Below are 14097 nucleotides of genomic sequence, written 5' to 3'. Positions count from 1 at the left end.
CATAAAAGGAGTGAGAAGAGTTGTGTTTTTTTGTGAAAGGGCTTCCTCTTCCTCTCTTGCACCACTCCTCTTCACTTCATTATTCTTTCTCCACATACAATTCTTCTCTTTTTCCACATTTTCCTCTCTTCTCTGTCCTTTGTCTCTTAAACATACATTGGATATTTTTGTTTCTTAGACAAAGCATCCCTTCCTCTTTCTTTTCCTCTCTCCTCTCCCATTTTTTCATTTTTTCCCTCCTTTCCTCTCACTGCCTTTAGATTTATGACGCAGAACTGTGAAACTAATGTAGATATCTAAACCACCCTCACTCCTCCCTTTCATTCCTCCCTCTATCAGTGGATCAACGCAATAGGGACTTGGTCGGTCTATGTGTGTGTATGTGGGGTGGGGGGTTGGGGGTTGGGGGTTGGGGTGAATGAGGTGTTGTTATAGAGACCTTTACTGCTACTGATGGCACGAGGCGAGACCCCTATATGACTGTTTAGATTTACTGTCTCTGGGGCACAGGGGGGGTGTAGCGCATACTCACTCACACACACACACACATAAATAATAACCTACTGTATCTGGCTAGATGTCTCTATTTGTTTCAGTTACTCCCACCACATGGAGTTTTATTAAATATCACATGGACATCTGGGGTAGGAGGAAGGGAATAAAGGAGAGAGGAACAAAAGGAAGATATAGAAGGTGAAAAAAGGTGGAGCTAAAAGAGAGAGGGGGCAGGGGGTTGTGAGATTGGCTGATTATATAACTTGTAGAAATCAAGTTCAGACACACTTTTACATTCAAATGGATGGGCAGGTGTGTCCAAACATTTGACTGGTACTCTATACTGTATAATATTTGTCTGTGTGCATGAGTGTGTCAACTAAGTGTGTGTGTTTATCTGTGTTTAGATTTATGTGAGTACTGTATGAAGGACAGATATGAAGCAACAGCATCTCTCTGATGATTTAAGTGGAGTCAGGACCTCTAGATTGGGTCACGAATGAATCTAAGGGAATTTTGTCACACAAAATTGTGGGTTTTTTTCAGGAGCTTCTCTACTTGTTGATTTTTTTCCTATATAATTTTACACCCACAAGCCTCTAACATTACTTATTAAATGAGACAATAAGAATAGAAAATCGTAATTAATTTGAGCTGTTCACGTCTCATGGACTTGCACCCAAATATTAAGGGATATATCTTATTAATATAATAGGGGTCATTAGACATTGATTAGGGGTCATTAGACAAAATAGTCTGGAAAGCACTGATCATTACAAAAAGCACAGTTACATCACAACATGTTGTCTTCTACTGATAATGCACCCAAACAACAACATTCAGTGAGCAAACTTGACATGAAAAAATATCAAATTTTTATCATTTCCTGTAAATCTTTTAGCAGCAGTAAAATGTTTTGGGAATGTCAAACAGCGTCCCTGTTTATGAATGCCTTACTACTCAGGTTACATGGGAACTGGATGATTCATAGTTGTTTTTGACTATATTTAGAATTATACTCAGTGATTCCCATAGTGGAGGAATCTACTGTGTATCCACTTGGCAGCATTTTACTCTTCATACTTCCATCTATCTTGCTATGAATATAACATGAACAATCTAATGTTTGTCTGGTTTGGTGCTTGTAAAATGCTTTGATACATAGTAGCTATGTAGTGAGGCATTGTCGGTGCAAATTGTAATTAAATACAAGCAGCAAGATCCCCTCCAGCTTGTCTAAAACTGGGTACAAATCTCGAGTTCATTTCAATAGCAGTGTATGTTATTAAGCCAAGAGATGTGGGTCGATTTCATACATAAAAGGTAAAAAAGGTGTATGCTTTCCTCGTGATGTGACATGTCTATCGTTCTTAAGTCTGCTCACCCTGCCGCACTACAGCAGTCATACTGTTGTAAATGACACCGGGGCACCTAATGTAAAACCAAGGAGGAGGGAGGGTTGCAGTCGTCCGGTAAAAGCTCCGTGTGGTTTGCGGCGGGAACTTAATGTTAATCTTAATGATAGATGATATAGGATGCAGCGTGCCGCCACAGAGTGTGTGTGACAGTGTTATTGTCTCCATGATTAACTAAACCACTGTCTCAGCCCCTTCCCCACAGAGAGAACCAGAGTGCAAGAGAAAATAGAAGTACCACTGTCTAGTTCCTCATCAAGAAAGGCTCTTCATTTCTATCCAACCCCCCCCTTCCCCCACCCCACCCCCACCCTTCCTAACTCCCTTCCTCTGTCCTTCTTTCTCCCTCACTCAGAGGCCATTACTGGTGATAAACACTGTGGTTTGTATCAGCAGGATGCACCTGGCATTAACGTGAATGCTTAAGAAAGTAATTAGTGGGTGTATGTGGCTCCTCTCGTCCCTGTAGATGCCCATAGGCGGTGTAATAAACGAGCGTCAGGATCCATAGGAATAGGACGGCAGCGATTTCTGCTCGTGCCGCTGTCATCGTTCAATACCCTGACGCAGAGCAATGGCCTTGTCATGCCTCCAAGCAAATGACTGAATTTCTCCCCAATGGATCCCACAAGCCCAATTCTCCACACCCAGCAGCATAATGTTCCAGTCTGTGCTCAAAGTTGTGAATGTCATGATTCATTCTGAAAAGCCATACCTACCCTGGAACCAACCAGCCAGCGTTTGCATGTTCAAATGTTTGAAATTTAAATGATTCAATTTCTGCTTCTGGAGGGGAAAGAGTAGGACTCTCCAGATTACTCTGCCTGGTTGTGGCCTCTTCAGTAAAGGAGGTTGTTTAGAATGTGTCAAATATATTATGTAATCTGAACCTTGTTTTATTTGTTGAAATATCTCTTACCAGCTTTACCTTTAGCCTCTAAAAGCCTCTTGCCCTTTTTGGACACTGTGCATTGCACTGGGGAGTGACCATTTAAGTGTGCTCATTATTCACTGGGGTTGAAGTGCCACTTATATTGGTCACAAATTGTCACTGACCTGCACTGTAGAGGACTATAGATTTTTCCGGCATCCCTAACAAATATGACCATGTGGCGAGGCACATATGTAAACATCTTCACTGCACCAGCTTCCTACTGCATTGCACCCTGGGTAATGACCCGTGCTGCCAATCCCCCGCTTTGTATCCAACAGGGGGGTAATTTCTCACTCCAGGGGGCAAATCAAACATCTGATTCTGACTACAGGGGCTCGGCTTCACCACCAATATTCCTTTGAGATCTCCAGACTTGCTGACGGGCAAAACCTCTTTTCTCTTTCACACACATGCAGGGTGTGTTTAGTGAGGCAGATGGAGTATACTGAGCACTGGTGTGAACAAAACGATGACACCACCATTAGCATAATAGCCCTACCATGTGCATATGTCGTCATTATGGATTTTTATGGGGTGTGTGAGGAGACAGACAAAAGCAGTTAATTTCGGGCCAGACACCAGCACTATTGGTACATCTCTCTGCTTAGACTGGCTTAAGGAGCAAAATCTTACACACTGTACATCTAATAAAAGAGTTCCATGTAAAAGCACTGAAGTTTAGAGTAACATCTACAAGTATCAGTACCTGGATCATAACCGCTAAGACAGCTCCCTTCAAGCTGCAGCAGACCTCAAGGACAGACTTGAGTGCTAAGCTAGTGATGTGTAGCCCATAACCAGGCATACAGCATCCCCACTACACAACAGCGTCCTCTTTCTGGAGGCTAAAAGATTGAAATTGCCATTTAATTCACTCCAAGGTGACAGCTACCCAGGATGTAAATGGTTGACACTGTCAAGCATTTACAGGGAGTCATTCATAATCAGTGGTTGAATTCACTGGCATCCAGTAGAGTGATCAATACTCTCTCATGTGAGGCCTTTGAAAGACACAAGAACAGGGACTAATTTACCAGGAAGGTATACTCAGCAAACCAGTAATTTTAACTTCATCATCATTATCATCATCATATTGTAACAAGGGAGGCTTATTGCTTGTCTAAATTAAACTGACACCCTTTTCTTGTTTTACTCTGCATTGCTCATTTATGTGCAGGGTTTGGTTCCCTCACATACAGTCCCATGGCACTGGTAGAGCTCCCTTTTTCAGAGGAAGAAGCCATTTATGGAAACTTTATTTGACACCTGGTATTGTCCCTTTTTGGAAAACCCATTGTCAATATGTTGTAATGCCCTCTTCGGCATGGTCATCACAGCAGGCTGTGTAGGCCAGATTGACTTTTGACCTTCTCCCAACAGATACAGTAATGTAATTCTTCCTTCAGGTGTTGTGGACTGGAATGACAGTGGTAGCAAAAAATGGGCATATATATTCTTTCTCCTGTCCCAACCTCCCCTCCTATATATATATTCTTTCTTCTGTCCCAACCTCCCCTCCTCTTTTACACAATATTTTTCCTCATTTTCACACTATTTCTCTCCCCTTCTCACCCCGGCAGGCGCTATGAGACGTATCCTGTGTGTGCCGACCTGCAGGGCCAGATCCTGGCATGCTACAAGGAGAACACTGGAAAAACCCTTAACTGCTCCAACATAGCTGCCCGTTACTTACAGTGTGTCAACAACCTCAAACAGGTGCGTATTTTTGTCTTCTATAAACTTGTCATATGTTACATGTATTGCACATCATTCATGAAGTGTAGATTTCTCATATTAGGTTGTACGTTTACCTCATGCTTGTTAAGTGAAATGAATGAGAATTTCATACTGTGCTACTGTGCTCTTTGTTCGTGAGCTTATACTCCCAAAATAACACACTTTTTTCCTCTAAAAAGAATGACAAGTATGTGCATGCACCTTCATGGACAGACAATATGTAAGTTGTAGCATTTACTCCTCCTGTAGTGTAGTTTTCAGTTGAAACAATGTATGTATGACAAAGTAGCTCCCTGTGTGTGTGTGATAGCTACAGTATATATCACTTGTCTTGTAGATGTGTATGGTAGCTACAATAGAGCCTTTTTTAAATGTCTAAATGAATTAACACACACATACACATACACACGTGCATCCATTTACATGCGCCGGCTTCTTGCTCTTAGACAGGAGAATATCATTTCCATCCGGCTACTGGCGCCTGAGTAAAGCTCACTCTAAATAGCCAGTTTAAACCTTACGGTCTATTTCCATAATACCTGCTGACACAGGCGTTCTCCCGACTGTCTGTGTGTGTGTTTTAATGTAATAAGACCGAGGGAGTAGCCTCTGCTAGTTGGATACTATTGTCCTCTCCGTCGCTCTCTCCTTTCATTGCCAAGTGCAAACGTTGTTCCGCCCTCTGTCTCCCACGGTCACACGCTGTACAGTAATAGTAATGTCACTCAGGTTGATATTAACTTGATTCCCCGTCTCTCACTTGGCAATATATAACATCCATTGGCCCCAAAAAGGCTCAATTTACATTCATAGAGCTTTTTTATTAGATTTCTTTTTGCAATTGCATTGTTTTTTCCGGAAATTAGGAAAACAAGAGTTTTGTATCTCTCGCTCTCTCTTGTAGGTATTAGATCTAAAAGTCAGATGCAGGCATATTTTTAAGCTATACATCATGTAAATTGCACTATGTTTTATTCATCGAGGGTGTGTGCGTGTGTACATTTTAAAGAGAGCTACCTGTAGCCTCGTCAAGATTCAGCAAGGCTACGTTCACAGTCCGGATGCTGTTATGATCTTGTAAATTGTTTGGAAGCAAACCTGAGACGATATGGTAATCCGCTTGTGTTTATCACCCTGTGGCAATCACAGCACACTCCTGTTCGTCTGTGCTTATCTGTCTAAGACTTGCTTTTAAAGTCATTAGGTGCAAAAGAAACAGTTCCATGATAAGGCTTTAAAGGAATAATATGCAAAATTACACAGCGAACAAAATAGGGGAAAGGAATGAAGTAGAATTGATATGAGCTGATGCAGCCTTGTGATTAGGATGTTTATACAGCTTTATCAGAGCCAAGCAGGAAGCTGCACAGAGAACAAATGTTAAAGGACATGACTTTGACCTCTGGAGGTCAGATGATCCAAGCGTACCCTCTAACAGCCTTCTCTCATCTCTTTGCCCTCTCTGTCAAAGACATTTGATAGCATAGCTTAGACAATTTTCAAACAGCAAAATCTTTTCCCCAGTCTCCGTCCTTCCCCTTCAAATCTCGCAACATTCCACTAAAAATTGCGGCACCGTGGGTATAGATAGGATTGTCCAAGATGCCATCTCACCGAGGATAAAAAAAAAATGTCCCCAAATCTCAGTTTTACAATATTGACCCCTCAACTGGAGTCAGCCGAGACAGAGACGTTGTCAGATGCTGGGCCTTTGTCACTGATAATTAGCGCTCTTATCGCCTCAGTCGGCGATAACATTTAGACCTGCTTTCACTCTCTTTTGTGCCCTCTCTGCCCCACCACCATCCCTACTTCACTCGCTCCATCCACCATCCCTTCATCCCTCGTCACATTTCTAATGCATTCAGCACTTAAACAGGTCCAGATAGCAAACTGTGAGGAAGAGGCAGTCGAAGGACAGATAAAGTCCCTCTTTCTCTCCCCCTCTCCCTCAATGAATAAGAGTTTATCATGGAGGCTGATCTCTCCATCCGCTGCTTGCCTCCTCATTCCATATTCTCGCCGCATGACCGCCTCTTGCTCCCTATCTTTTCCTTCTCCACTTCATTTTTTAGACTGACCCTTCCATCTCCCTTTTACTCTCAAAGGGCCGAGCTCGATCCCTGTTTGTGGTTTCAGAGAGTGTTGCGTGTCAAAATGAAAAAGAAGCTCGCTCAAAAAAAAACTGCCTCAACATCATCTTTAATATATTATAGAGAACATCTCAGTCATTTTAATCATTTTATTCGTCATTCCAACATTCGATAGATGTCAGTAAATCTTGACTCAGTATATACTGTTACTATACTAACTATAATTCCATTTTATTACAATTACAGTGTTTCATAGCTCTGGTTGTCAAGTGTGTTGGTAATTAATAATGTATCCATTACTTGCACTGCTCTTAAACTTTCATTCACAAATTTTAGTTTTAAGTATTTTATTCTTTTAGCAATTTAATACCTATTTTAATTTTATTTAAATGTCCCTTTATAGTGTCTTAAGCACTTTGTATTGCATTGTAGTTGAAATGTGCTAAACAAATAAATGTAGCCTTCCTTGCCTAATAACATTGTACTTGCCATATAATTGCTAAATCTGGGAACACAGTGACATCTCTTCGGTTCATGTAACACAAAACAAGATAGCCACACTAGTTTGCAGAGGAGAAAATGAAGGTGTAAAATAAGTACATTGTTTTGGAAATATACATAAAATATAAATACATAAATAAATAATAAATAAATATTCACCACAGTTCACAAACACATTTGACCTGCTGTATTTGCAGTTTTTCCTTTGCAAAAGGAGGATTTTTACTGACATTTCAGATGTGCTCACTTTTTGTTTTTACCTCCAAATAATGTTGTTTATCTAGCTGAACTACTGGCTGCTTTCCAACCTGTCTGATTGTTTCATGTTTTTTAGGGATGCACTATCCAACTTTTTCTCTCCTGATTCTGATACCTTCACTCAGAGTATCCACTGAGACAGAGTACTCATCCAATACCAGTGCTTGCTTTTTACCTAATTTAAAGTCTGAATGTAGAACCTCACTCTGTGGGGCCCATTGCAATGATTTCTGTGAAAGGTAACACAAGGCCAGGGATTTTTAAAACTTGAACTGGGAGTCTGCTACGACTGAATTAATACAACTGATAGCATAAAAACTAAATTTTTGACAAGAAACTGTATTTAATGATGATCAGTCATGTCATTGCAGATACCGAAACTGCTTAATGAGGTTATTATCCACACAGGTACCGATCCGTATCAGTATCATATTCACTGTATGTTCAGTGCATCCCTAATGCGTTTTCCATGTCATAATTTGTTTTGTAGTGATGTTGCTATGTTTCCAGATGTCAGCAATCACTTTGGTGTTGTAGGTTTGATGTTACCATGACCAATCGACGAATCCGGGTTGTAGGTGGATGTAGCCAAGTCACCATTACTATGGTGGCAACTGACATGTACTGACATTTATGTCAAGGGATCTCACTGTGATGCTTGTGCCAAGAAATATGTCCAAGAAAACACATACAAGCAGTTATTGTTGTTATTATTATTGATATTGTTGAAAATATAGTCATCGCATGCCATTAAAATACAGGTTCTTATCTACTAAAAGTTTTCAGAGAAATGTAGTCCGACTGCTCTTTACTGTGCTGTGAGCTATGCTGCCACCCACTGATTTCTTGTTAGTTACATACTACAGTACGCTGCCTGGCTGAAATCTTACTTTTACAGTATTTCTGATTTTTTATTAGCTTTTAATCTGCTCTGTTAAATTAGCTACTCCACACAGCACTTTTTAACATCTGGACTGTGGAGGTTGGACAGAAGAGGTAGGTTAATGGGTTTCAGTCAGTGAATAACTTTCACATTTACACAAACTACATTCATCCGTCGTAGGGGGGCAACTGCCGACCGTTATTAACCCAAACATCTCTGCTTCCACTGGCAGTGTAAATGTGTTCACTTCCACTCTGCCACTGCTGTAATGGCACTGGATTCGTCTATAGAAATGATGGCCAGACCTACAAAAACCAGACCCACGTTATAATAAACTGGCATTAAGTGATTTCTTTATGTCTGCTCTTTGTCCTTTTACTGGGTAGCAGGCTATTGCGACCAGTTTAGTCAATAATGGTTTTACAGGCTTCTTTTGGAGAAATGAAATGTAACTGACATGGACTTATCTAATCCACCACACTATTATTAAGTTGGTGCTTATGGCGGATATTTTTCATTCTTCCTTTCTGTCTACCTTATTCCCTTACTTACAGTATGTCCCTAGCTTCTTTTTTTTTTTCTCTCTTTCATCCCTCTCCTCTCTGGCAGTTTTCATCCAGTGGCATCAGCTGCAATAGGCTGGTTCAAATGGTTATTGACAGGGAGTGCTGGGGATTTGTGGCTGTCTTTATCGCTAACACGGAATCCACTGCCCTCGGGTCCTTTCTCTACTTCTCAAACTTACTCCATCCTCTTCCCTTATATTGCACTCCCAGGCCTTATTCTTTCTGTCTTGTCTATCCTTTGTGACATAATATCTATCTATTTGTCTATTTTAATTTTTTTTCATTTGGCTCTATCTCTCTAATGCACTTTCCTCTCTGTTTTTCGTCTGCAGAACAAGTTGAGGACCGGGGGTTAAGGAAGAGAGAAAAAGAAAGAAGGAGCAATAAAGAGTTTATTGTGTGGGATTACTGATTATTGACCGACTGACAGACCAAACCGGAGAAGAAGAAGAAGAGAGGAATGAGTCAGCACCAAGACACACCCTCAAAACCCTGTGTAGTGGAGAACCAAACCAAACCTGAGTAGAGGCACCCGAACACAGCACCCTGAGAGAGAAACAGACACCTTTTCCCTCCCTCAAAACCTTGTGCAGTGGAGAACCAAACCAAACCTGACTGGAAGCACCTGAACACAGCACCCTGAAAGAGAAACACACACCTTTTCCCTTCAGCTCTTATCTCTTGTCCTACCTCTTTTACCCTTCGACTGTCTCTCCTGTGAGTATAGCACGGAGGCAGTGACACTGTCCACTATTTTGGAGACACAGCAAGGACCATCAGGTCAACCCAGCACGTGTAAGCCTGGCCCGCTTCAAGGGGAAAGTAAAGAAGAACCGGAACAACCACAAGGAAGCTAGCCACTTCTGTTACAAGCCACTCCTGGACTCCTCCCATCCACCCTCACTTCATTACCCTTAGGGAAATAAGTCTATTTTTATTAATAGCAGTCAATCCTATTTTGAATTCCATGATCCATTGCTTTCTATGCACTATCCTGTTCAGATACACATGTTCACATCTAATTCTGTGTTATGCTACGTGTGTTCTGTTATGTTAGTAATGTAACTCTCTGTGTGTTGAGTATTCATCCAGACCATCACTTCTGACAATGTCTGATCACAGGAAATAAAAGATGAAACGATGCAGGAACTGTTGTTGAACTTTTCTCCATAAATATTCAGCAGTCTCTGTCTCTCGAGTGCAAGTGTGTGTATTTTATGTTAATTACAGTGAGCGTTGTGCATCTTTGATGGATACGCAGCCCTAGTGTTGTCACGACGACATTTTGCCAAACGGAGTGAATGAGCCCAGGAGAGAGGGAGAGTGAAGCGCAGGAGAAATATTCATCCCAGATGTTCTGGCTCATAATCTATCTTTCTCTCTGTTTCGCTATCTGTCTGTCTTTCTTTATATATCTCTGTTACGTGAATCCTCTGTGCCCTCAGCTCAATGAAAGTGTAAGGATTCTCTCTCAGTCTCTACCTCTTCCTTATCCCCTCATTGTCTCTCTTTTCCCTTTGCTGATCTACTTCTTTCTCTCCCTTCCTCTCTTCTTTCTTTCTGGAGTGTGTTTCTTCTCTGCTCAGTCTCCCAGGCTAATGTTGCCTTGGAGGAGACAGCTTCTCCACGCTGTCTGCACTCCGCCAGACTCTCTGGCTTGGGTTTAACTGGATAGACAGACACTTTTATGTGTGTTTGGTTTGACAGTGTGTGGGTGGGGTAGTGCTTCAGCCGTCCATGCACTTTTTATAGAGGCAGCAATAGTGTGTGTACATCCTCACATCTGAGTGCGAGGGACATCTGGGTTTGATGTGGAGGCAGGTGATTACAGAGGGGACGTTATCTTAATTCCTAATCAGAAGAAGAAAGCGTGTGCCTGATGGACAGAGTGAGCGAGAGAGGCAGGGTGTGTGTGCGTGCAAGCATGTGATTCATTGTGACTAATCCCCCCCGCTGTCTGTCAGTCAGCTGTCCTTTTGCTTCTTGACTTTTGAGTCTCAAAGGGGTTAGGGGTTGACTTCTATTATAGCGTGGTTGTGGGTGTGTGTGTGTGTTGGAGGGGTTTTCTAAAGGTTGGGGATAATGGGTATTGGAGTTCATGGCAGGTGTTTCTCCACGGAGCAGACTAAGCCCAGTTTTTTCTCTTTTCTGCCCACTTGTTTTTCTCCCGATGCCTCTGACACAAGCTGCTCGACTCCACTATCTGACCCAGTACCTCCGAGCCAAGATAAGTGATTTAACGGTGTATTCTGTCTGTAATGAGATTATATCCCCCGTAATATAATTAAAGGATAATTAGAGAATCATGAGATCTATACATGGGGCTTACCTTTTACTTATTAAAGGCATCCACCATGACCTTAACCTTTTTAGTTTGCAAGCCTGCTCTGAAACATACTCCATTCTTCACAATAGCTTGTCTAGATGGGGTTTCTGGTGTTCTTTCCTCCTCTAAAGTCAGAATAAAGCAGCATTTTTACAGCATTGTGCCTTTTTAGTTTTGATATATTTCATGTGAAACACTAAATCAGGGCAGGACAATGCAGATTTGGCATAATTCAAAATGTATGTATTGCTATATTAAGTGGAGTTTCTATCCACACCTCCTGGTATACACAGTGACTGTTCAAATCTACTATTTATCAGATGGTAGAAGTAATGAGGTTTTGATTAAGGGGGAAGATATTTGCGCAGATAGTGCCAGAAAATACTTTTTAACATTTTAGTGTGACTTCAACAAGTGAAGCTGAGATGTCCTTGAGCACTGAGCTGCTCCTAAATACTGAAGAGAAGCTGCAGAGTGCCAATAGGCAGAGTTCAAATTGTGGTCTTGAGGGATCCCCGAGGCCGTTCCTGCAGGGTGAAGAAGTAGAAAGGAGAAGTATTGCAAAGAAAGCTGAAATACAGTAAAAGGTATCTCGGGAGAAGGTGAATCAAAAATTTGCATTCATTTAATACTTTTGATAGAATAGTCACGGGCAGATTAAAACATCAGGTTACAAAATGAACTGATGCGAAACACAAATCTTATTCCAGCGTATCTGAGTAGTCATGCTGATATCATTTAATGAGACATACGGCATTTGAGATTATTTTATTTCAATAAATAGTGAAAAGAAACTAATAATGAATAATTACATTTTCCACCGCGGAACATTTTTTTCCTAGGCTGTGCACACACACTTGTAGGGAAGTGTTTTTAGCAAACCTGCTACAATGTGCTCAACTATGTGCTGCAGCATAAAGTTGGACATTGAACACAGTGCAGCTGTGAAAGATAGCTTAAAAGTACCAATGCAAAAATATCTTTATATAGATTTTGTTAGATACCCAGTAACTTTAGTGATTTGCCTGCGATGGTTGTTAGGATATATGTAACTGCACTGGAGACACTTCCCCTCCTTTTCTCTGTTTCAAGCTTGATTTGATCATTTTAATGATATCACTGTATTTGTTCTCCCAAACCTTATATTTCCTGATCATCTGTGCTGAAAACTTACTGTATGATAAGTCATTTAGTTGGTTAGATAAGGGCATCTGTAAGGTGGGGGTTTCGAGGGTCAGAATGTTTGGGGACAGGTCTGATTTTCACTAGCCACTGATGCAACACATCTGGGAAACACCTGGAGAGCAGTGGGCACTTTGTCCCAAATTTGTATCCACAAAAAGTGTTGAATTACCTGTATTGAGAGAGGAGAGGTGTGGCTTAAGTCAGTAAAGGCCTACCAGCTGGAGCAGCTACCATCATCAATGGCCTCATAATAACAAATCACATGGATGACACAGGGATAGGTGAAGAAAACAGAATGCAGTCACAAGAAACTGTAACATCCTTGCATCAAATTTTGAACACATACAGGTAGTGCTATGTTTTCAAATGTCTTGCAATAATATTTTGTTTTGTAACAGGAGACGCATAAACTACATGTATGTCAAGGAAGAAAATGTGGGAAATTGTTGCCCTCCATCCCAAGAAAAGAAATCATAATCGATCCAACCGCTTCCCCTCAATGGGAAAGGGAGTGTGGTTGAAATAACATACTCTCATTAATGTATGGTATCAGCGTCTCAGTGGCTACTACAAACTATAAAAAGTTTGTAATATTATTAACGTCTCTGCTACTTATGACTCACTGTTCACCACAGAACGTGCATGATGCCTCAATGGGTAATAAAAATTCATGACTTAAATAAATGCAGATACACTTGTGAAAATGAGTCACAGCAAAAAAATAGATCCCAAAATAGAATCCTTACACCTCAGAGTAATCACACATATGAATGAGAGTAAAGATATATCATGAACTTTCAACCACCCTGGATATCCTGGGAGACAGACAGAATCAAACTCACTCTGTGTAATTGTGCTAATCTTGAGAAATAGTAGCTACTTCTAGGTCAGCTGTAAATTAAAGCTTTAAATCTATGCCAGGCTTGCTCCTTGTTCCCAATACATGCATTTTTTTTCCCTTCCTGACTTGTCCTCGCAATTTCGGCACACTATGGCATGATTTCAAAATATCTGCACCAAATTGTCAATTACAACTTTCCCTTCTAGCCGTTTGAAAGCCTCTGTGGAAATAAAGTGTTCTGTGATGCTTATAATTATTTCATGCTATTCATTCTGTTCATTATAACTTCCTCATGTTGTACCCTTAATGTACTCCAAGATACTCTGCACCTCTACTCGCACTGTCTGTGATTTATGTTAACTTCTGTCAGTGTGGCTTTCAAGTAGTTCTCTTCAAGTGCTCTTGTACCATCCATCTATGCATGAACAGTGGAACTGTCGATATAGCTCTGCATCACTGTCACCAGTTAGTTTCTGTATTGGACTCTACAAAGCTACAATGTCATTTTGATGTTTTTATGATATTTCAACCCTACATCGACCCTGCTCTCTGAAGAAGCTGACTTACCAGAAATACCAGAATGTACTCAACTATCTGGAATACAAAGACAACATCCTCCACCATGATAACTAATCACATTTGATTTAATGACCTTCTCTGAAGAAAAAATAGCTCTCCCCTTTAAAGTTTTCCCCACGCTCCCTCAGCTCTTATCCGTCTGTGCCTCTCTTTGTGCCTTTCAGTGTCTCTCCACACAGTGTTTGCATTTTCTCCCTTTTTTGTTCTTTTGTTCCATCTCACTCTCCCTCTGCTGTTTTTCCTTACTTTTTCCACACTTCTTTCTTTCTTTCACTCTGCCTAAC

At 41.0% G+C, this 14097-nt stretch overlaps 1 protein-coding gene across 2 annotated transcripts in view; it reads left to right on the top strand.

The window, feature by feature from the left end:
- Positions 1-10023, top strand: part of chchd3a (coiled-coil-helix-coiled-coil-helix domain containing 3a) — a 76283-nt gene extending 66260 nt beyond the window's left edge. For both annotated transcript variants that reach the window (XM_053313954.1, XM_053313953.1), the window contains exons 8-9: positions 4425-4560; positions 9215-10023. In XM_053313954.1, the coding sequence (XP_053169929.1) occupies positions 4425-4560; positions 9215-9238 (160 nt within the window). In that variant the 3' untranslated portion in view covers positions 9239-10023. The remainder of the gene's footprint in view (positions 1-4424; positions 4561-9214) is intronic.
- Positions 10024-14097: the final 4074 nt, after the last annotated feature.

Source organism: Scomber japonicus, chromosome 23 (genome assembly GCF_027409825.1).
Source record: "Scomber japonicus isolate fScoJap1 chromosome 23, fScoJap1.pri, whole genome shotgun sequence".
Taxonomy (NCBI): Eukaryota; Metazoa; Chordata; class Actinopteri; order Scombriformes; family Scombridae; genus Scomber; species Scomber japonicus.
This window is presented reverse-complemented; position numbering and strand designations above follow the sequence as displayed.